The following is a 23,523-nucleotide window of genomic DNA, read 5'->3' on the forward strand; positions in this document are numbered from 1 at the left end:
ATCAAGCAGCTGGACAAAGCGAATAGCGTGTTGGTCAATAGGAAAACTAACAAGATCATCCAAGTTGTTTCTGATTGTTTCCTTCGCAAGGGAGAATGCAAAGATCACAAAACCATCACACCTAGCTTGTCGGGACACAGCTCTTAGCTTTTCCATATCAAAGGAACTTGTTTCTCCCGCAAGTATAACAAAGATCACTTTATGACGACGTGCTGCTGCATCGCTCATGAAAACATTATTTATGGTCCATTCAATAGCATGACCAATCCCAGGAGGGCCATCTAACTTATTAAAGGAATTCTCAATGTATCTCTTCATCAGGTTCTTGCTGTTATATTTGATGAACCCAAACTCCAAATTGGCTGGATTCTGACGACCCCTAGGGAAATAACCTGCCGGTGAGTATTGTACCAATGCTACCCTGGCACGATTATCACGGGTACGTGGACTTCTTGAAATCATAAGCATGTCCAGCATTGAGCTGAGGAAACCCTTTATTCTTGCAAAGTCCATCATTTTCATGTTGCGCGACCCATCGACGACAAAAGCCATGTCCATGTCGACTGAAATAGGAGGTGGGGAGATGACGTGTCCACATTGGGCATTTGGTCGACACATATCTGCGAGGGAAGAGGAAAGTCTAATGTTTAGATCTTGACATGAACTAATCAAAGGATCCTTGCAGATCAGGTACACTTAAATTCATGCAGGTTAGCTTTTGATTTACTATTATGATTAAACTGAATACAATTAAAAACATACCAAAACAGAAAGTACATAATCGGATGCTCTGCAATTGTTCCTTAGCTTCTTGCCGATCTTTTGACAAAGAAAGTACTTGAAATGTTTTTGTATCATCAACCTTTTATGGGAGAAAAGACTGGACATTCAAATTTAAATTACAAACATTTTTAAACACGTCAAATATATAAAAAGGAGATTACACCCTTGAAGCTCAACCAGTTAGATTAGAGCCATTGCCATAGGTCAAATAATCTTGTAGAAATTTCATATCCAAGACAAAATGTGGACATTTACTGAAGACATATGAAGGGTGGCACAGTGGTGTAGAGGTGGAGCTGCTGTCTTACAATGCCAGAGACACCTGTTCAATCCTGACTACGGGAGCTCTCTGTATGGAGTTTGTACGTTCTCCCTGTGACCGTGTGGGTTTTCTCTGGGTGCTCCGGTTTCCGGCCACATTCCCAAGATGTACAGGTTTGTAGGATAATTGGCTTCGGTCGGTGTGGACTCATTGGGCTGAAATGCCTGTCTCCACACTGTATCTTTGTTGTGGTCGCTACCTCCTAGTGGTTCCTTTACCTTGAGTTCTCTTATCAAATCCAGTTCATTATGCATTTTTGGTGCGGAGCTGTAGGAAAGAACTGCCACACATGTTCCTTCTGGGCAGGTTCCAATTCACCCTATCGATCTATCTCATGATCTCGTACACCTCTATAAGATCAGCTCTCAGCCTCTTACGGCCCAAGAAATCAAGTCATAACCTGTCTAACTTCTTATAGATCAGGCCCGCAAATGGCGGCAACCTCCTTGTAAATCTTCTCTATACCCTTTCCACATTAAATCTTCTTTGCACCCTTTCCACCTTAAATCTTCTTTGCACTCTTTCCATGTTAGCGATCAGAATGATCAGATAATCATTATTTTACCTTCTCCACCTCTCTTCCCTGTATCTCATCCGGATGTAAACCAATTGCTCCCTTTCCCTTTCTCCTGTATTCTTTCTTCTGGCTTCACATTTCACGCCTCTTCTATCGTTATTTCTTCATCTCACTTTTTTGTCTTTTCATCTCCGACCTTTGTCCAACCCATCTGGCAATCAACCCCCCCCCCCCCCCCCCCACCTCCTCCTGTTTCCACCTATCACCTGCCAGCATTTGTCTCGCTTCCACCTCTTTTCCAGCTTTTCCCCTTACTACAGCAAGTTTGGTCATGACCCAAAACGTCACCTATCCAAGATATCAAGATACCAGTCAATTCCATACGGCACTATATGCAGGAAGTTGAGAATAACCTTTTGAACCTGCTGAATTTTGTAGTCAGCAGGGCAGTGCTCTGTATATCGCCAACTTGGAATTTTGAACATTTTTATCAAACAAATTAAACAAGCCAATTAACCTACAAACCTGTACGTCTTTGGAGTGTGGGAGGAAACCAAAGATCTCGGAGAAAACCCACGCAAGTCACAGGGAGAACGGACAAACTCCATACAGACAGCACCTGTAGTCGGGATGGAACCCGTATCTCCGGCTTTCCATTTGCTGTAAGGCAGCAACTCTACCACTGTGCCACCGTGACTGCCCCGAATATGTGGACTTTAGCTGAAGAAAGGGGAAGTGACCTTATTTTTGCAATAAACAATGTATAAAGCCAGATCCATAATGAAAACTGCCCATGTAAATGTCACCCTGCAATTAGACCCCCCCTCCACCACATGGTGATGTAGTGTCTCCACTGGCAGGTGGGCTCAATAATAACATGAGGAATTTGTATTACAAATGCAAGCATGGTAACTTGACGAGGTGTATAAATAAATGCATTGTTTGTAAAATATCATAGATATCCTACCTGGAAAGGAAGCTGTATTTCAGGGACCCTAGAGAAAGAAATGACAACCGGCGTAATGTCCAAGGCTTTGAACTCCAGGGCTGCTGACATGATTGATGTTGTCTCTTGAGATGGGCCATTGGTAATAAATACTGCTACTTTTCTGACAAGAAAGCCACCACGTGCACGCTTGAAGATATTTCTTGCAACGAACCTCATTGCTAGTCCGATATTTCGGTAGTCGGCTGACTGCTCATAATTTAGCTTCGCCAGCGCTTTCAGAAAAGCCTGTTTTTTCCTAAATTCTGTGAATCGTATATGCATTTTTGGTGTGGAGCTGTAGGAAAGAACTGCCACACGTGCTCCCTCTGGGCAGGCACCTTCAGTGACTTTAAGATCCTGCACAAAGTCATTTACTATCTTCCGCATTCTGTTAAATATTGATAGCGTGACCTCCTCGGACATGTCCAATGCAAACACTAAGTCCATAGGGTAAACAGGGCACTCTAAACTTTCTGAAATGAGAGATCATTCATTAGTATTAAGGTACAACAATGGAAAATCTCACATTTATGTTGCATATTAAATTGCCTTAGGACTGATTTAGAACTAGTTTAATATGTCTAACGAGTAGTCACCACTCTATTGAAAGAAATGCGACAAGCAATTTGCAAACAAGTTCCCAAAAACAGCAAGTTAGAATAAAAACAACTTTAGATGCTGGAAATCTGACATTAACAAAAAAACAGAAAATGATGGAAACACTCAGCAGTCAAGATCTGTGGCAGGAAAAAACTAGAATTAATGTTTCACATTGAAGCCCCTGCGTCCAGAACCAAAGTCATTGACCTGAAATATTAACTCTGTTTCTCTTTTGAAAATGGTGCCTAACCTGCTGAATGTTTCCAGTATTTTCTGTTTTTATCCCACAAATAGCAATGTTGATTTATCCAGATAAACAGAAGGAGAATATATTGGCCGAGATACCAAGGAAATTATTTATCTCTTTGAAATAGTTTCACAGCATTGTAAAATCATGTTACAATGAGTAGGTGGCTATGCAGCCCAATATACGTCCTTGCTGTCTCCACAGCGAGTAATCTTTTTAGTTCCATTCACATATTTCTTCCTATCATCTGTATACATGCTTTCCATCAAACGGCTACACTGCTAAAGCCCGCAGTTGCTTCAGCTTCCATCATGCTTGCAATAACCACTGTGCATGAAAGTATTTTTCCTCCTCATCTCTCTGATCTTTCACCCTTTAAATCTGTGCAAACTTATCCTTGAAACATCCAATGATGGAAAGTGGCTTGTGCTCTATAAACCCATATTGATCTTGTAAAAAAGATAGATATAAAATGCTGGAGTAACTCAGCGGGTCAGGCAGCATCTCTTGAGAAAAAGAATACACAATGTTTCGTGTTGAGATCCTTCATCCAGTTTGGTGAATGGTCTCGACCCGAAACATCACCTATTTCTTTTCTCCCGAGATGCTGCCCGACCTGCTGAGTTACTGAAGAATTTTGTGTCTATCTTCTGTGTAAACTAGCATCTGCAGTTCTTTCTTAAATTTGATCGTGTAAACTTCCTTCACCAAGAAGAATCCACATTTTCCAGCATTGCCTTGTATCTGAGATCTCACCTCCCTGGAACAATGTTAGAAATCTCTGATACACTCTCTCTGGGGTTGCCCTACTCTTCCTAAAGCATAATAACTAGAATCAGATTCTAGTACCAAGTGTTCTATTACTAAGGGTTTTGTGTCTCCAATGGTGCACGTCCTCAGTGCTGATTTTGCTGGATTATGCGATTAAATGGGCAATATTATACTAGAATGCCTTTGGACACAGATGCACTAGGCCATTGCTTAGCTTTAGAATTATACCGCACTGAAAAATGCCCTTGGGCTCAACTCATCCATTGCACCCAATATGTCTATCTGAGTTTGTCCCATCTACCTGCATTTGGCCCATATCCCCCCCCCCCCCCCCCCAACTTTTCATATCCATGTACCTGTACAAATGTCTTTTAAAACATTGTACCTGCCTCCACAGCTTCCTCTGGCCGCTCGTACCATATATCCACAACCCTCTGTATGAAAACGTTTGCCCCTCAGATCCTTTTCAATCTTTCCCCACTTATCGTAAATCAATGTCAATAAGTTTTGGACTCCCCTATCCAGGGGAAAATGTGGGGAAATAACAACAGCAATACTCCAGTCTTCTGGTACATTTCCAGTTGTTAAAGATGACACAAATAACTCTGCCAGTCTCCCTGCAATTTGTTCCCCTGTTTCTCACAATTTCTTAGGAAATGCTTGATCAGACCCTGAAGATTTATCAACCATAAAACGCCTTAAAATGCACCAATTGAAAATAAAGCAAGAGCACTTACTTGATGAACAGCAAGCTGGAAGGAGAAAAAGAGGAAAAGTCCACAATTACTTCCTTTGAAATTAAACCCCACCGTTTAGAGATGATACATCCCAAGAGTGGTGAACATTAGCAGCAAAGATCTCTCAAATTCTTAGCTTTCGTCAGAGGATTGTTTTAGTTACTGGTCCATAACACACTATGCAGTACATCTCACAAGAAAAAAATGTGCATTAGATTGGTGGGTCAGAGTGAATGAACCTACAAGCTAATATATCTTCTGTGTGCCTGATGTTATGAAACGGTGTAGAGCAGCGGTTCCCAAACTTTTTTAGCTCATGGCCCCCTTGGGATCTTCTAATTTTTCTGTGCCCCCCCCCCCCCTGTCATTATTAGCGGAAAAAATGTACTTCAATATTATAATACCTTCCATAAAAATATCAGTGTCTATTAATTGCACATATATTCTCCTTTATTCTATTCCACAAACATCAAAAATATTTCAACGACATAGATTTAAATTTATTAGAACTGAAATTTAGGGGGCAACAGCTCTGTGGTAGCTCTGTGGCCCCCTTCATTGAACCTGTGGCCCCCTAAATCCCAAAACATTTCTGTGGCCCCCCCTGAAATTTGCCATGTGGCCCCAGGTTGGAAATCATTGGTCTAGAGGATCTTTCTTCTGTTGTTTCAGATTGCATTTGGTTCAGCGTTCAAAATCCACCGAAACAAGACGTAAATGTGGGCGAGTGGTGACCTGAGAGGATGATGAGTTGTTTCCCACAATGTCTTTAAAACTTTACAAACATAATGAAGTTATCCCCAGTAAATATCAAATTTTATCTTTTTAAAGTCTTCGCATGAGAATTAATTAAAATAAACAGCTGCTTTAAAAACATTGTGATGTAGTGAAGAACTAGGCTACTTACGGCAATGATTACGAATGTATGACAGGAGTTCACATGGCTGCAATAGAAACATGGAAAGTTCAAGATCTGAAGGACAGCATCAAATTTTGGGAAGAACTTGCAGTCCACAGTGTGTACAAAAGTGACTTACTTGCAAGGATGCCGGCCCCTTTGGCCCTTTGAGGCCCTGAAACAGCAAGAAAACAAAAACAACCTTTAGAGGTTTCATGTAATGTACGAAGGTGTTAACATTGTGGAGATGAAGGATTATTATTTTAAAATCCAATGGGAAATTTGTTCCTCAAGAGAGCAGAATAGGGGTCTGGCCTACTTAATAATATTATTGTTTGAGTAATTTATCTCTAAGATTTATCCCTGAACTCAGAGAAATTAGACATCAGCTATATTGCAATAGATCTGGAGTCACATGTAGGTCAGACTTCCTTCAAATACATGAGTGAATATAGAAGATAGGTGCAGAGGTAGGCCATTCGGCCCTTCGAGCCAGCACCGCCATTCAATATGATCACCGTTGATCATCCAAAATGAGTACCCCATTCCTGCTTTTTCCCCATATCTCTTGATTCCATTAACCCTAAGTGCTATATCCAACTCTCTTGAAAACATCCAGTGAATTGGCCTCCACTGCCTTCGGTGGGAGAGAATTCCACAGATTCACAACTCTCTGGTTGAAAATGGGTTTTATTCATCTCAGCCCTAAATGGCCTACCCCTTATTCTTAAACTGTGACCCCTGGTTCTGGAATAAGATATGTTTCTACAACTATCCAGTAATTTGAATAAATTAGTTTATTGGCCAAGTATTCACATACAAGGAATTTGCCTTGGTGCTCTGCCCGCAAATGACAACATGACTTACAGTGACAGGAATGACACATAAAACATTAATAATAAAACATTTTATATCGAACTCACGTGAGTAACTACATGAAGATCCCGCCAGCCTGCAGGCGTGTCAATACATTGACGCATCGCTCGAGAATCGGGGCAGTTTGAAACTGCTCCGGCAGGTAAGAGATTTTTGTTTCAGGAACGGCCGCTGCTCCGAAAATAGGGGCAGTGGGCCCAGATGAGCTGGTACAGCCTGTGCAGCTGCCGCCATGGAGGCTCCGTAAGGAGCAGGCGGTTTGAATTTTTCGGTTGACGGCTCGGCCGGTAAAGCAACCGCCATGGAGGCTCCGTAGGAACTGGCGGCTGAAATTAAGTGGCTGACAGCTCAGCCGGGACAGTTACCGCCATGGAGGCTCTGTAAAGGAGCTAGCAGCTGGAAGTTAATCGGTTGACGGCTGGGCCGATGCAGCTACCAGCGTGGAGACTCTGAAAAAGGAGCAGGCAGCCTCATTCAATAGGCTGATGGTTCGGCCGATGCAGCTATCGCCATTAAGGCTCCGAGCGGGAGCAGGCGGCGGGATTCAATAGTCTGATGGCACGGCTGGTGGCCACCGCCATTGAGGCTCAGACAGGGAGCAGCTTTGGGGCTCCAAGGGAGCAGGCGACTGGTTGAGGCTCAAAAAGGGAGCCAGCTAGATCTGCAGGAAGCAACGCCTGGCTCAGGATTGTGTTATATTTCTCCCCTCTAGACTCCGTTAAGGCTCCAGAAGGGAGCAAGCCCGGACTCAGAGTCATTAGCAGGCATGATCTTCCCAGTGCGTATATAATAGAATTCAGCTCCTGGCTCAGGAGACACTTAGTAGAGGGGAGTACTGGAGATTATTACATATGTAACTCTGACTATGGGGATGTCGTCAAGGAATTCGAATCCCTTGAACTTATGGGGGATTTGCTGCAGTTTAATCATAGTTCTGGCTCTTGTCACATTTGCCATCCCTTCGGGGATAGGAGATCCACTGGAGGAGATCTAGCATCAGTGATTTAACTCCTCATCAGCTAAGAAGGTATGTGTTGGATACGGCTGGGAAATATACCAGTCCACATGAACTGTCGGACTTTGGATGTTCCAAAAGATAACCATTTGGGATATCTCAGTGGTGATAGGTGGGCAAGAATTAAAATGTCAGCGTATTCAAAGACTATTAACTGATGTCATTTCACTCGATAGTGCAGAAAATGGTTTAGCACTTCAATGTAATACACAGTTGGAACTAATTTGCCTTCGCAAAATGCTACAAGGCCTGAGGTAATTCCCAAAAAAGTTGCTCGTTTATTCAGTGCCAGTAACATGCAGCCTGCAATGTATCTCTTTGGAGAGGACTGATGTTAGCAAGGTTAAGACTTGCAGGGAGAATTGTAGGTGGCTGCGGGGTGGTAGAACCATCCTATGTGGGTAGGGCTCCAGTATCTTGGCATATCACCTCTATATATAAACTAACGTCTGGAAGCGCTGCTCTGAGGCTGGTTGGAACACCAGGCCTACTCAATTCAGACCTAGCCAGAGGTTTTTGTTAGGCCCAGGGCCTTCGGGCTCACCTTGGTGAAAAGAATGTGTTGTGCTCTCTGGTTACAGAGATAGGTTGTTCCAGGCAGAGGACTGCGGCAGCAACTCCTGGTTCAGAGTTGCATTTTGATATTTTCCACTCTGAGGGTGACTCTGACTGTGAGGAGTTGACAGGGAACTCGTATTCCCACACAAGCGGATGCTACGCTTCAATTCTAGTCGCATAAGGATCCGATGTATGTTCTGATTCAGTCAGACACTGGAGGTTGTAGGTTAATGCCATCAGTTGAGGCAAAATCCAAGTCGAAAGGCTTTAACCCCAGAAGGTTTTGAAACTTCTCAGGGAAGGATTCACCTTGTACAAGGTCAGTAGAGGGTCTTCTGTGTTATACGCAGTCTAATTTGGCTAGGATGCTATAGGCTTGAGGCCTATCCAATTTTTGCTAAAATTTCTCAAGAGTAAGACGATACCACTCCACAAAGGCTGGTTGGAGCATCAGGATTACTCTTCTATCAAAGCCAGAGGGTTTTTATCGGCAGGTTCAGCGCTCACCATGGTTGCTGTGCTTTCTTCATACTCAGTACTGTCCCCAGCGGATCATGATGTATGTGCAAAGGGACAGAGCAAAGTCTAGGATCAGCTGACTGTTAGTCTTCTGTCTGAGGCCAAGGATCTTCTTGGTGGATGTTATAGCAAGTGCTCTCTCAGAAACTGCCTTGATCTCATCTTTAGTCATCGTCTATCTTCTCATGGACAGCAAAGCAACAATGAGCTGGAGGTGGTTTGAGTATGTGAATGTTATTACATTAGTCACATGAGAGCTGCTGTCGATATTCAAGTCGGAGTTCGACCAACAGGTGGGGACAGATAACCTCTGGAAATTTTCCAGTTTACAAATCACAACCGATTATAAGGTTCATTTTTAAGGTTGATTATTCCTCCACCGCAAGAAAAATCAAACATTTCCATCCTTATGGTCAATAAAGGAAACTATGGTTATCTAAGTGGAAACAGAGACATCTTACAAAGGATGAGTAGTCTGCCCAAGAACAAGAGGGGTATAGTTCTAATATTTTTTCAAGGTTGAAGGAAAGTGGAGCATGCCAAATCAGGTTAGGATTTGGCTAGTCTGATCATGTGTTTGGTCAACTAGTTTAAGATGGATAATTGTCTTTCAACAATTTAGCTGATTCAGAGGATTTAGGGCCTCAACCGATCTTGAAGATGCATACTTTTCCATATCTATACACGAGAGGCACAGATATATCTGGTGTTTTGAATAACAAGCCAGTGGTGGAAATTTTAGGCTTCGGGCCTAGGCTATTTACAAAGATTCCAAAGGTAATTCTGCCCTACTCAGATCAAAAGGGCATTGTGTCATTCAGTTTATAGACAACATGCTTTTGTAGCTGATAAGACTCAGGGGTTTTATCAGTAGATGCCTCTTACGATATTAAAGACGAGGCGGCAACATGAATTTTAATAGTGCCAATTTAGCCTACTCATTCAGGGTGTCCATTGTAAAAGGTGGCTGAAAGAAGCTCCTACTTACTCAAAGTCATGAGTGATGGCTAGTTCAGCCTATTTTTCATGCAGCTAGCTTTGCACGGTTGTATGGAAAGTTTGTGAAGAAGACACATGTGAGTTACTTTTAAACAGAAGTAGCAGAGGTTTGTGGTTCTTTCAATTTGGGCTCAGAGCAGCGATTATGTTATAGCACAATTGACACTGCTCGTGCTGCTTTGTCCTTCTCTCTAGTACTATAAGTGGGTCAATAAATGATTGGTTATTCACCCACTGTTGACTAACGTTATGCAAGTTTCTTTTTATAAGAACACTCTAAAGCCTAGACTCATAGAATCTTATAGAAACTTATAAAATTCTTAAGGGATTGGACAGGCTAGATGCAAGAAGATTGTTCCCGATGTTGGGGAAGTCCAGGACAAGGAGTCACAGCTTAAGGATGGAGGGGAAATCCTTTAGAACCGAGATGAGAAAAAAATAATTCACGCAGAGAGTGGTGAATCTTGGGACAGTTGTCCGATTAAGGGCAAGGGACATGTATGTAAGTTAGCATCATGTTGTTAATAAACCATGTCTTTTCTACCATTTATGGTTTATCTGTTTAAGTGTTTCACACACAGATTGGTTTACTGCATGAAACCACAGAGCTTCGAAGGCTTCACGTAGTCACTCACGTGACTTCGATATAAAATAGAATGATTAAACGAGAACTTACCGTTTGAAGTTTGATCTTTATTTTATGAGAAGTTGAAGTGAGGGACTACGTGCCCTCCATTCCCAACCCTGAATCTCATAAAGATCATTCGGTAAGTCGAGGGTTATTAGTCTTTCTATAGTTTAAGTTTATGCAAGTGGTCTGTGGTTTCATACAGTTGCTCTGAAGATTGACGCACACGCGGGCTGGCGGGCTCTTCACGTAGAATTCTTCAACTTCTCATAAAATAAAGATCAAACTTCAAACGGTAAGTTCTCGTTTAATCTTTCTATTGTAGTTTAAACATGTGAATTAAATAAAATACCAGTGCAAAAGGAGGCTACAGATTTTTGCTTATTGAGTAGAGCTACTACTCATGAAAAAAAGCTGTTTTTATGTCTGGCTGTGGCTGCTTTGACAGTCTGGAGTCGCCTTCCAGAAGGAAATTATTCAAAGAGTTTGGGGCCAGGTTGAGAGGGGTCAGAGATGATCTTACCCACTCACTTCCTGGCCCTTGCAGTGTACAGTTCATCAATGGAGGGAAGGTAACAGCCAATAACCTTCTCAGCTGATCAGACAATTCGCTGCAGCCTCCAGGTGTCGTGCTTGGTGGCTGAGCTAAACCAGACCATGATAGAGAAGGTGAGGATAGACTCTATGATGACCGTGTAGAATTGGACCATCATTGCCTGTGGCAGATTGTGCTTCCTCAGCTGCCGCAGGAAGTACATCCTCTGATGTGCATTTTTGACTGTGGAGTCGATGGTAGCCCCCCATTTAAGGTCCTGGGAGATGATGGTTTCCAGGAGCTTAAAAATACTCCACAGATGTGACTGTGGTGTTGTTGATGGTGAGTGACATGAGGGGAGGGGGAGCTCTCCTAAAGTCTACAATCAATTCCACTGTCTTAAGGGCATTGAGCTCCAGGTTGTTGCAATGGCACCAGGATGGCAGCTGTGTCACTTCCTGTCTGTAGGCAGATTCCTCCCCATCCTGGATCAGTCCAATCAGGGTTGTATCATCCGCAAACTTGAGAAGCTTGACAGAGGAGTCAGTGGAGGTGCAGTCATTGGTGTAGAGTGAGTAGAGGAGAGGGGAGAGTATGCAACCTTGCAGTGCTCCTATGCTGGGGGTTTGCGGGTCTGTGATGTGCTTTCCCAGCCTCACGTGCTGCTTCCTGACAGCAGGGTTCAGGCACAGTCAACTCGGGAAGTTTGGAGTGTGGTAGCTCTGGCACAATGGTGTTGAATACAGAGCTAAAATCAACAAACAAAATCCTTGCATAGGTCCCCTGGCGGTCTAGGTGCTGGAGGATGAAGTGCAGGCCCAGGTTGACTGCATCATCCAAAGATCTATTGGCCCAATATGCAAACTGCAGAGGGTCCAGCAGGGGGTTTGTGATATTTTTCAGCTTGGCCAGCACAAGCCTTTCAAGCCTTTATTTGTCATTCAGACCTTTCAGTCTGAACGAAATGTCATTGCTTGCAGCCATACATCTAATAATAAACAACAAAACACACAATAAACACAAAGTAACATCCACCACAGTGAGTTCACCAGGCACCTCCTCACTGTGATGGAGGCAAAAATCTTAGGGTTGCTGTCTCTTCCCTCCTCTTCTCTGAGGCGATACCCCACCGGGCGATGGTAAGCCAGTCCTGCGGCTCACCGAGCTCCGCGAACGGGCCGGTTCAAGCTCCGCGGCCCGGGGTGGTCGAAGCTGCCGCCCTCCAGTACAGCGGATGCAGCTGTTGCCGCGGGAGCTCCGGAAAACAGGCACCAGCCTGTGACCCGCGAGCTCCCGACGATGTCGTCCACTGGCCCGCAGCCGAGCCCCGGATTCAGGTCGCCGCTGCCAGAACGCCGCCGCCGCAAACGGAGCACCGTCCCAGCCCCGAGTCGTGCCGCTGCCACCGGAGCTTCTCAGTCCCGCGCTGGGCCGCCCTCACCGGAGCGCCGTCCTAGCCCCGAGTCGTGCCGCTGCCCCCGGAACGTCTCAGTTCCACGCCGGGCCACCCTCACCGGAGCGCCGTCCTAGCCCCGAGTCGTGCCGCTGGAGCGCCCGAACGCCGCCACAGCTCGAAGACGGCCAGCCTCGCGTTGGTGAGTCCTGGCTGGCTCTGCCTCCGGAGCCTCGAGGTCGGTCGCAGGTTGGAGGCTGCCAGCTCCGCCATTAGGCCTCAGCGCAGACGGAGGCAGAGAAGGGGGGGATACGACAGAAAGAGTCGCATTCCCCCAAAGGGAGAGACAGAAAACCATGTTTCAGCCCCCCCCCACCCCACACATAACACAACCTAATAACCAAAAATTTAACTAAACAAGACAAAAAACAACAACAAAAAAGTAAAAACAGACGGACTGCAGGCGAGATGCAGCCGTTCAACAGTGCCGCCACTTCCAAAGTTCTTACTGTTCTTATTTAATAAGATCTAGCTCATCTACAGAGTGTCGGCTTTTCTGATGCGGCTGATTGTACCACACAGTAAAACAGGCATAACCAGCAAAGATTTTAACAAATGATTTCTAAATACAACATATTTCTTGGTCCAGTAGACTTTCCCTTGACTTAAGGGTTCAGTAAAATAAGATTATTGAAAGAATAACTACAGTATATAAAATTATCCAAAAGCATGTTTAAACCAACTTAATAAAGCACAGATACTGGGTTTGGACTTTGGCCACTTTTCATGTGAAAGGAGGAAAATTATGCCATTTTGGCCCATCAAGTCTACTCTGCCAATCAATTATGGCTGATCTATCTCCCTCAACCCTAATCTCCTGCCTTCTACCCATATCCCCTGACATCCATACTAATCAATAATCTGTCAATCCCCGCCTTGAAAATATCCATTGATTTGGCCTCCACAATCTTCTTTGGCAACGAAGTCCACAGATTCACCACCTTCTGACTAAATAGATTACTCTTCGTCACCTTTCTCAAGGTACATACCATATTTTCCTGCAATGATGACGCTATTTTTTACCCAAAAATAGGGCACCGAAATTTACCTGCATCTTGCAGGCCAAATGTTAGGTTGTTATCCAAGAAAGATAGACTTGGCTATCCCTCAGTACAGCAACATCAAGAAAGATGTTGCTGTACTGAGGGATAGCCAAGTCTATCCCTCATTGCTGGCAGCTGATGGGAAGCGGCTGTAAAGTGGGAAGTGGCTGTAAAAGGACAGCACCGCTGGGGGGGGGGGGGGAGTTCCTTTCACAGCGTGTGGGGAGTCTGGCCTGGGTCAGCACGGCCTGGGCTACACAAATTGGCTGGGCTGCCAGGCATAAAGTTGCGGGGCGGGCAGGAGCATTGAGAAGGAGGGGGTCGGGGATCATGCCAGCAACTCACTCACCGCTGCCCCGGCGCTCTGGGCACGGAGCCACCGCATTGTGTCCAGGGAGGGAAGTAGCTCGGGTGGCTGCGAGCGACCGACGGGACTGGACTGTGGAAGCGGCCGCCACCTCAGCACCTTTTGCCGGCCTGCCCGCCAGCCAGTCATGGTGTCCTTTGGCACAGGTGCTACCGGTGGAGATGGTGGTTGGCGGGTAGTTACTGGGCGGAAGGCTGGCTACTCCGTCCCGGGCTCGCTCTCCCCCGCGCTCTCTCTCTCTCTCTCTACTAGTCCCGGGGCAGGCGACCTGGGCGCTACAGCTAGTCCCGGGGACGTGAGGGATCTGGGAACTGCAGCCAGTCCCAGGGACGTGAAGGATCGTGGAACTGCAGCCAGTCCTGGGACTCGCAGGCGACCTGGGCGCTACAGCCAGTCCCAGGGCACGCAGGCGATGTTGCCGACCCCTGGACTAAACCAAACCCTTGATCCTGTCCCGCCAGTCTTTTTTCAAAATTTATCAACTTAAATTGGGGGTGCGTCTTCGATACTTTTATTCTAAGGCTATGACCTCTGGTCCTAGATTCACACACTAGTCTTCTTCTTCTTCTTGCGTATGGCGTGCACAGCCTAAAGTTGTAGGACAACTTGTTCTGTTTGATCTTATTTGATTGTGCACACTAGGTTGATTGCATTCGTCAAACCACGTGAAGGTTGCAATCTCCCACCCCTCCCGCCAGTGGAAACATCCTTTCCATATTCATTCTATCCAGGTGTTTCACTATTTGGTAGGTTTCATCGAGGTCCCTCTGCATCCTTCTAAACTCCAGCGACTACAGGCCCAGTGCTGTCAAACACTCATCATATGTTAATCCAATCATTCCCTGGATCATTCTCGTAAACCTCTTCTGGACACTCTCCAACACCAGCATATCCTTCCTCAGATATTGTGCCCAAAACTGCTCACAATACTCCAAATGTGGTCTGACCAGTGCCTTAAAACCTCAGCATTACATCCCTGTATTTGTAGTCTAGCCCTCTTGATATAAATGTTTAGGAAGGAACTGCAGATGCTGGAAAATCGAAGGTAGACAAAAATGCTGGAGAAACTCAGCAGATGAGGCAGCATCTATGGAGCGAAGGAAATAGGCAAACAGAAGAAGGGTTTCGGCCCGAAACATTGCCTATTTACTTCGCTCCATAGATGCTGTCTCACCCGCTGAGTTTCTCCAGCATTTTTGTCTACTCTTGAAATAAGTGCTAGCTTTGCATTCGCCTTCCTTACTACCGATTCGACTTGCAAATGAACTCTTTGGGAATTCTGCTCCAGCACTCCCACGTCCCTCTGATTTCTGAATTATCTCCCCATTAAGAAAAGAGTCTATGCCTTTATTCCTACTACCATAATGCATGACTCCACGCTTTGCTATACTGCATTCCATCTACCACTTCTCTGTCCACTCTCCCAAACTGTCAAAGTCCTTCTGCAGAGTTCCTGCTTTCTCAACACTCCCTGCCCCTACATCTATCTTCGTATCATCTGCAAACTGGACCACAAAGCCTACAATTCCCTCATACAAATCATTGATATACGACGTGATGAGTAGCGACCCCAGCACTGACCCCTGCGTAACACTATTAGTCACTGGCACCAACCAGAAAAAGTCCCCTTTATTGCCACTCTTTGCTTTCTAATGGTCATATCAACCTAGAGAATAACCTAAACTGTAAACACCACAACTTCAACTTCCTTCGAAGCCCTGACCTCTATCCTTTCTAATCAATCAATAACATCTCTTCTAAGTTACTGTACCTGTTCAGTGTCATCCAACTTCCTGTTATACCACATGCCTGAGCTTTATTGGCTTCTCCATTATAGATGGGATTTCATCCTCATCTACATAGAACCTTTTCTCCATTTCCTTCCCTCTAGCCAAATAAATATTCAGTGACTTACTCGGCTTCATCTTCAATCTAGTCCATTTAAGATTATCATTTATAACCTTCTTGTTCAAACTACTGTTGTAGTCACCAAGGTCATATCAGCCATGTCGGCCATTACTGGAGGGAGGTGCAGCCTAACCTGCTGTCTCTCCCCACTGATGACCCACCATGATGTTCTAATCACTACATCCATCACCATTGTTAAAGCTAACAGGTAAATAGTACACCTTGCCATAATACCTGCCTCTAGTCTCTGCCATGCCGTTGTGAATTCTACTGTACATTCAGACATCTTGGAAATATTATTTCACTAAATTTACTATCAATCCTGGAACTCTAAAAATATCAAAAGTATTCCAAATAAGACTGTGTGGTCCAAAAGTATTTGCCAAGTCCAAAAACATTACATGCAGATCTCTTCTCTTGAGCTTGGCTGTCTTAAAGCTGAGTCTCACGTTGTGAGTTGACACAAGAGGTACCCCGAGTGAAAGACTCATGGTTGTGTACGAGATTGCAAGTGTACGATCAAGAGTTTAACCGAGTTCCCACGGGTATGACAAGTTTGCCGTTTACTTGTCATTTCTGCGATGTTCCAAGTTCGTCTCCCGAGTTACTCTTGAGCCAATCCTGATTGAAGGTTTGTTTTAATAAGCAACAGTGTGATGTTTTAATAAGCAACAGTGTTAAAGAAGACCTTTCCATCCTGTGGCTTTGTTTTAAAGATAGAATTCAGCACGGCCGCATCTATTGATGTGACCTACAAAGGGAAAATGCGCGCCATCCAGTGCCAGAGCAGTTATACTTATGATTTGTTTGAAACACACAGGTTTGATATGTTTTAATTGAATTTATTGCCATGTCTACACACTGCGGGGAGACGGGAGATTAAATCTTTGAATGTGGACGGATGTGCACATCAGATTGCTGTGAGACGGAGCTCAGGGTTCACCTCCTGAGTTGCTTTGGTGCCCAGGCGTGAGTTGAGGTGGAGAGAGGTTGGGGGTGGGGGGGGGCATCATTAATTTGTCTGGGGTGACATGGCTCTTGGGTTAGGCTGGGATCATTCCCGATGGCCAACTGCAAACAACCCCACTCTCCTGCTCACCTAACCCACCCACCACCACCTTTCCCTCCCAACTCCACTCCCGTCCCGACCCCCTGGGAAACTGGCACGGACCTGTTGGCATCGCCGACGTGAAGACAGTGCAAAGCCCCCGCACCGGTGCAATGGGCGGGGAGCTGGAGAGGGGAGGGAAGGGAAGGGGTCACACACATGGCCGGGAAGCAGAGGGGTGTAGGTGGGGGTGGTAACAGATAGGGCCAACAATGAGTGGAGAAAGACAGAAACACCGACGTGCAAAGGAGACCTACAACAGTGCATTATCTCTCTCGTGTTCTGGCAGGTGATTGTCGCTGGGAAACTGAAGGGAGCCACAATCTGCTGCTGCCTGCCCGCTGAGTTAAAGAGTTCGCACGGTAGACTCACGATACACTAAGGTAAATGCACGGGCCACTATGTTATTACAACGAGTTAAAATGTTTCAATTCTTAACCACAAGAGTAAAATTGACTCGTGGAAAATTTCAAACATGTTTGATTTTTTGCAAGAGTCGACAAGTTACACGAGTACCTGCCATTAGCGACACGAGTCTCTAAGTTGCGTCCACGAGTTCCGTATGTTAATCGTACGTTATTACCACGAGTTTTAACTCGGGTTACCTCTTGTGTCAACTCGCAACGTGAGACTCAGCTGGTGCCGTATTATAACAGTGTGTTCTAAGCAACCTACAAAACTCAGGATTCCTGCTTTCTGCACTGTGGTAGCCATTTTACTTCGGAGTCACGTGAGTGACTACATGAAGACCCCGGTTGTTTGCATGCACATCATTACGACGCTCACATGGCGAAGCACCGGACTGGCAGGAACGTCGCTCCAGCCAGCGGTAAGTTTAAACTTCAGGTAAATTTGTATTTCTTACCTGTTTTTGATTTCTTGCAGGAACCTCTTTTACAGAGGTTTCCTGCTGGATGCTTCCCGAAGGCCGACGAGGGAACCAGCTATGGGCTGTGGGGAAACTCGGGTCCGACCACGGAAGAGGGTAGCTGGCGAATGTCGAGTTCGCGATCCCAGTCACTGACAAGACGGCCAGTGACTTCCAGACGCTAGGGTTCCCGGGGAGGGGAAATCCAGCAGCAATGCGGCTCCCAGACCGCAAGGGTCCCCAGGATATGGGGTTAAACTGACCAGAATGGTCAGCCCAGGTGCCGGGAGGGTTCCCCTCCGGTAATGCATACAGATGCTGGGGTTCCCGGGGAGGGGAAATCCAGCAGCAATGCGGTGCCCAGACCACAGTGGTCCCCAGGATACGGGGTAAATCGACCAAAATGGTCAGCCCTGGTGCTGGGAGGGTTCCCCACCGGTAATGTGTAAAAATTTGTAGGTTGGCCAGGATGGAGCTCCTAATGGAGAGGAGGCTCCATCTAGATACACTCCAACAGCAAGAGTTGTGCCAATGGGAGAGCCCGCGCCAGCAGCGCCTTGGACATCAGCTATTAATTGGCCTATGACTCCACCTTGGGCAACAGATTGGAGTCAATAGAAACCTGTAACAGCCTTGTTGTTATAAAGCAGCCTTATATTCATTAAGACTAATTGGCAATATAATATATGTGATTCAGCTGTGCAAGTGGGAGAACTGACATCATGCTAAATGGCAAACTCTAAAGTGCCATGTAGGTCATTGTTAACACACCTTTACTATTACCAGCTGAACCTACCAAAGTCACAATGATGGACAAACATTATTCAGCATTGCTCCAGTAGTTTGGTCAGTAAATATTTCATTAATATTGCAAAATGATGCTAATGGCCCTAACGTGGGAAATTGCGAATGTCATCTCTAGTTTGGAGGTGGAGGAGATTTGCATGAGTTACCAATTCTTCAGTTATTGGTATCAACTATCTATAGACCCTACGTGCATTTTGTGGGTTAAAGAGTGATTGAGCGAATATGCATATCTGCATGCTCAACTTCAGGTTGATACTCTATGATGATGGCATATGTTAGTCACGTGAGTGCAATCAAGCAAAAGAATCCTATAATAGTTACATAATCTCATTTGCCACTGGAGTATCATCAAGTACAGATCAATGACAACACAGAATGATGAATGATCACATCGTATTTATGAAATTCTGATTCAATGGAACACCAAATATAGATATGTTGTTTTCATGCTTATTCGCAGGTTGCAAATATATGTGGCATAACAGTGGCGAAAGATACATTCTCGCCAAAAGGAGGAGGTATGGTTTTTATATCTTCCTCCATTTTGCTTCATTAGTCGGGTCTTCAAATAAAGTCATCAAGAGCCCACTTTAAGTTTCCTACTGTGTGATTGGCCTATGCAGCTTTGATTCCTGATTTGTTCTATATTCCCGATATGTCTTATATGGTTATTCTAAACGTAACTTTGCTGGTTCAGCCTGTGGCTTGGGAAATCAGCCGTTGCATGATAAAATCAATTTATGTTTTGCAGATTCTCAATAGACTGCCCTCCGGCTTGGGTTGTCACACCTATCCTTGTATGTGTACAGAGTGCTGGGATAGCACCAAAAAAGCAGTACATTTCTTCTTCAGGAGATGGGAAGCGTTTGTTTAATGCTCATGTTACATTTAAAATGGTACAGATTACTGACATCTTGGAGTTCATTTTAAATGGTCTTTTGACAATAATTGAGTTATAGGGTCATTAACTGTGCCAACGTGCCTTCCCATCAGATTTGCTGCAGCAAACGAGACCCACTCTGTTGGGTTCACCCCGGATATCGAGGTTGTAAAGAATATCTTTAACACAAGTTCTCCCTGGACAAGTACAATGCAGTATGGTATGTTGACATTGTATTAACACTATTTCACCAGGGGGTTCCAGCTACATCCTTAGCTTTGGCCGGATCATTAGGTAGTTATCCTCCTGGCGCTGGTTTAGCGCAACAGGTCAGTCGATACATAATTGCGATGGGACAGGATGATTACATCTGTAAATAATATGTATAGTATTTTATGTTTATAATTTACTTAAGCAGAGCAGAAGAGGTGTCAGGTCTCAAAATAGTTCAAGGCATACCCAGGGACCTTTGGTTATGTGAGGGCACACATATACAACAACATAAGGCCAAGAGCCTTCGAGGCTCTGAACTAGCAATGCTTGTTAGTTACAAAAAACTTTATAAGAATGTATCTGTTCAGTCCATTTCCAGGTGATATTTATTCCAATCTCACTCCACCAGTGGGCTGCTACAACATCAGCAGCAAGGGTTATTTACGTTCCACTGGACCACATCCTAACGGCTGCAGCATGGTCAAATGAACGAATTTCCAAACATTTTATAATAACCCGTTGCCTGACCAGGGGTATTTGTCAACTCTATTTTACGTTCTATTTATAGTTTCCATCCGGACGAGAGGTGTGACTATTATGATTACTTCATTTAACAGCATCAGCATGTTTCTAAATCTATGTCATGACTGTATGCATAATGAATGTTTCCCTCATTTGTCAATGAAGCAGTTGTGGTAGTGTAGACACGTTTCTCACGGCATGAAATCACATAGCTTTGAAATCTTCACATAGTCACTCATGTGACTCCTAAGTAAAATAGTAAGATTAAACGAGAACTTACCAGTTTGAAGTTTGATCTTTATTTTATGAGGAGTTACGATGAGGGATTACGTGCCCTCCACTCCCAACCCACATAAAGGTCATCTGGTACTTCTAGTCTTCTCTGGTCTTACTATGTTACTTCAATTGCTGCTATCTGTGATTTCACACCACTGCTTTGAAGATTGACGCGCATGCGAACGACCAGGGTCTTCACGTAATCCCTCATCGTAACTCCTCATAAAATAAAGATCAAACTTCAAACTGGTAAGTTCTCGTTTAATCTTACTATTAACCTGTTCCTTTCTAAATAGCCTGCCAGCCTCTCTGCCACGATACTAAAGAAAATGTTACCTCCTACATTTAGGAGACATGTACGCCTAAACTGACTTAACTTTGAAGACTCTTTCACCTTGGGAATGAGAATTCCCCCTGCTCTACGACAAACCCTTGGTTTGACCTGTTTCTCCAAAACTATTCGCAAGAGCCTCCAGAAGAATTTAAGTACATCAGGCGTACTTTTATGTCACTGATTGTTTAAAGCCCTATCTTCAGCTCTAGTTATGCAATTTGCCAGGACCCTTGTCCCAGCCGGGTTCAAGTGGAGTCTGTCCCATCGGAACAGCTCCCTCCTTCTCCAATACTGGTGCCAATGTGCCATGAATACAAATCCACTTCTTCCAAACCAATCTTTGAGCCATGTGTTCAACTCTTTAATCTTCTCAACCCTATGACAATTTGCTCAGATAGCAATCCAGAGATTATTACCTTTTTGATTTTGCCTTTCAATATAATCAATAGCAGCTCAAATTCCCTCAACAAAAATTATTTCCTTGCTTACCTACATAATTGGTGCCCACATGGACCACAACGTCTGGATCTTTACCCTCCCACTCCGTTCCTCTGCATGTCACGCGAGATGTCCCAAACCTGGGCACCAGGCAGGTAACACAGCCTTTGGGACTCTCGATCCTCATGACAGAGAATAATGTTGATTCCCATTACTATCCCCAATGACAACTATGCTTTTCTTCTCTCTCCCCCCTTGAATGCCCCCCCTGAACCATGGTGCGTTTGTCAGGTTGCTCATCCTTACTATAGCCCCCACACTCGTCCGCACAGGGTGCAAGAATCTCAGAACTGCCTGACAAGCACAAGGTTCCTCTAACACTGTCCTTACCTCTATTCCCCTGTCTGCCTCACTAGCAGTCACACCCTCCTCATGGCCACGGACCACAATGGATGCAGTTACTCTAGCAGGCGTAACTGCCTCAAGAAACACAGTATCCTGGTAATTATCCCCGTCCCTGATGTGCTGCAACATTTGAAGCTCAGACTCCAGGTGGTCTACTTTGAGTCTGAGTTCTTCAATCGGCCAACACATGGTGCAGATGTGGTCGCCAGGAACCATGAAGGAGTCCACCAGCTCCCATATCATCCAACGTAACACGTCACGTGATCCTGCATGCCTCCATTGTGTATCCAACAACTCCTCTTTACACTTCCTGCTTGCTGCTGCTCTGCTCAGGGCTTGACAGGTCAGCCCTCCTCTCCTCAGCCCTTCTCACTGAATCCTCTCGAGGCAAAGCCTCATGTTGTACATTTCCTCAACACAGCGCTGCACCTCAACATGGCCACTCCAAACAGGCCGATCCGCTGCACATAAGGGCCTGTCCCACTTACGCGACCTTTTCGGCGACTGCCGGCACCTGTCTACGACTCAGAAAGATGCTACGACTCTTTGGGTGACTAGGAGATTTCTCACGACCATACAGGCGACCCTCTGGCGATCTCTCACGACCATACAGGCAACCCTCTGGTGACACCCCACGACATGGCACCAGCGGTCACCTGTATGGTCGCCAGGAGTCGCCTGTATGCTCGTGAGAGTCTCCTAGTCACCCAAAGAGTTGTAGCGTCTTTCTGGTCGCCACTGAATTTTCAACATGTTGAACTTTTTCGGCGACCTATGACGGGTGCCGGCAGTCTCAGAAAAGATTGCGTAAGAGGGTGGCCCTTAACCTTCTTTTCATTTGATACTCTAACTCTAGCCGAGCCAATCAACACCTACCTCAATCTAATGTCCAATCCCCACAAATCAGCAACACTGAAAAAACACTCTTCACCTTTTCCTGCCGATATTTCAAAGCCTTTAAAGTTGATTCTTGCTTTCAGCAAGATGACTGCTCTCCCACAGTCTTCTAGTTTTGAAAGTAGAAAGAAAAATCTTTATTTTGTAACCCTAAATTATGTAAAAATAGTAACAAATATGCATTGGACTCCACTTCTGAAATTTGGTTCTGAAGTTCTGAAGTTTGCACGCTAAAATTCAAAGCACTTTCATAGTCTTAAAATAAGGGATAACAAATAATACTGTACTGTACTGCCAAAATGAATTTCTTGGAACATCTTGTCTTTACATTATGAAACAGGATTTTGTGGATATCTGATATGGCTTTAGAGTTTTGTCATTCTTTTACTCCAAGTATTATTAGGCAGCCAAGTAAAATATGTGGAAACTTGGCACAAGGAATCACAGGATATAATTTAACAACAATGCTTTCAGTTTGCTCCCAAATAAGCGTGCACCTCACCCTTGTTCCTGGATATCCCACTTCACCTGGACTTCCCAGCACACCAGGTTGGCCCGAGTCCCCCTCAAATAGAAAGAGAACATTTTATTCAGTTAAAACCAAAAAAAAGGACTCCTACCTGTAATAAACTATCTCCGGTTTGACCAGATTCCAAATGAGATACATTGAATCATTGAATTCTCCCAATTTTGTTAGCCCTTGCTGTCTCCTCCCCTTGCTCAGCCCTCGGGCTGTCTCCTCCCATTCCCCAGCCCTCGGGCTCCTCCTCCTCCTTTTTCCTTCCTTCTCCCCGCCACCCCCTATCAGTCTGAAGAAGGGTTTCGGCCCGAAACGTTACCTATTTCCTTCGCTCCATAGATGCTGCTGCACCCGCTGAGTTTCTCCCGCATTTTTGTGTACCTTACATTGAATTGTTGTTCTTCTCAGAACAATACTCAACATTTCACATATTCATTTGGTGTTTGGATGACTTTCATAGCATTTAAACTCTTAGGGCTGCCTACTCCAAG

At 44.9% G+C, this 23,523-nt stretch overlaps 1 protein-coding gene and 1 long non-coding RNA gene across 2 annotated transcripts; both read right to left on the reverse strand.

Moving 5' to 3' along the window:
- Position 1: 1 nt before the first annotated feature.
- On the reverse strand, positions 2–4,974 carry LOC116985537 (collagen alpha-6(VI) chain-like). The gene is made up of 5 exons (XM_033040317.1): positions 4,966–4,974; positions 2,590–3,083; positions 763–862; positions 114–620; positions 2–9 (listed from the first exon to the last, which is right to left on the reverse strand). Exons 2-5 carry the CDS (start codon positions 3,055–3,057, stop codon positions 2–4), a joined length of 1,083 nt encoding a protein of 360 aa, XP_032896208.1. The 5' UTR covers positions 3,058–3,083; positions 4,966–4,974.
- Positions 4,975–5,872: 898 nt separating this feature from the next.
- On the reverse strand, positions 5,873–23,072 carry LOC116970245. The gene is made up of 3 exons (XR_004411081.1): positions 23,015–23,072; positions 6,003–6,038; positions 5,873–5,909 (listed from the first exon to the last, which is right to left on the reverse strand). It is a non-coding gene; the product is annotated as an uncharacterized LOC116970245 (long non-coding RNA).
- Positions 23,073–23,523: the final 451 nt, after the last annotated feature.

Source organism: Amblyraja radiata, chromosome 2 (genome assembly GCF_010909765.2).
Source record: "Amblyraja radiata isolate CabotCenter1 chromosome 2, sAmbRad1.1.pri, whole genome shotgun sequence".
NCBI lineage: Eukaryota > Metazoa > Chordata > Chondrichthyes > Rajiformes > Rajidae > Amblyraja > Amblyraja radiata.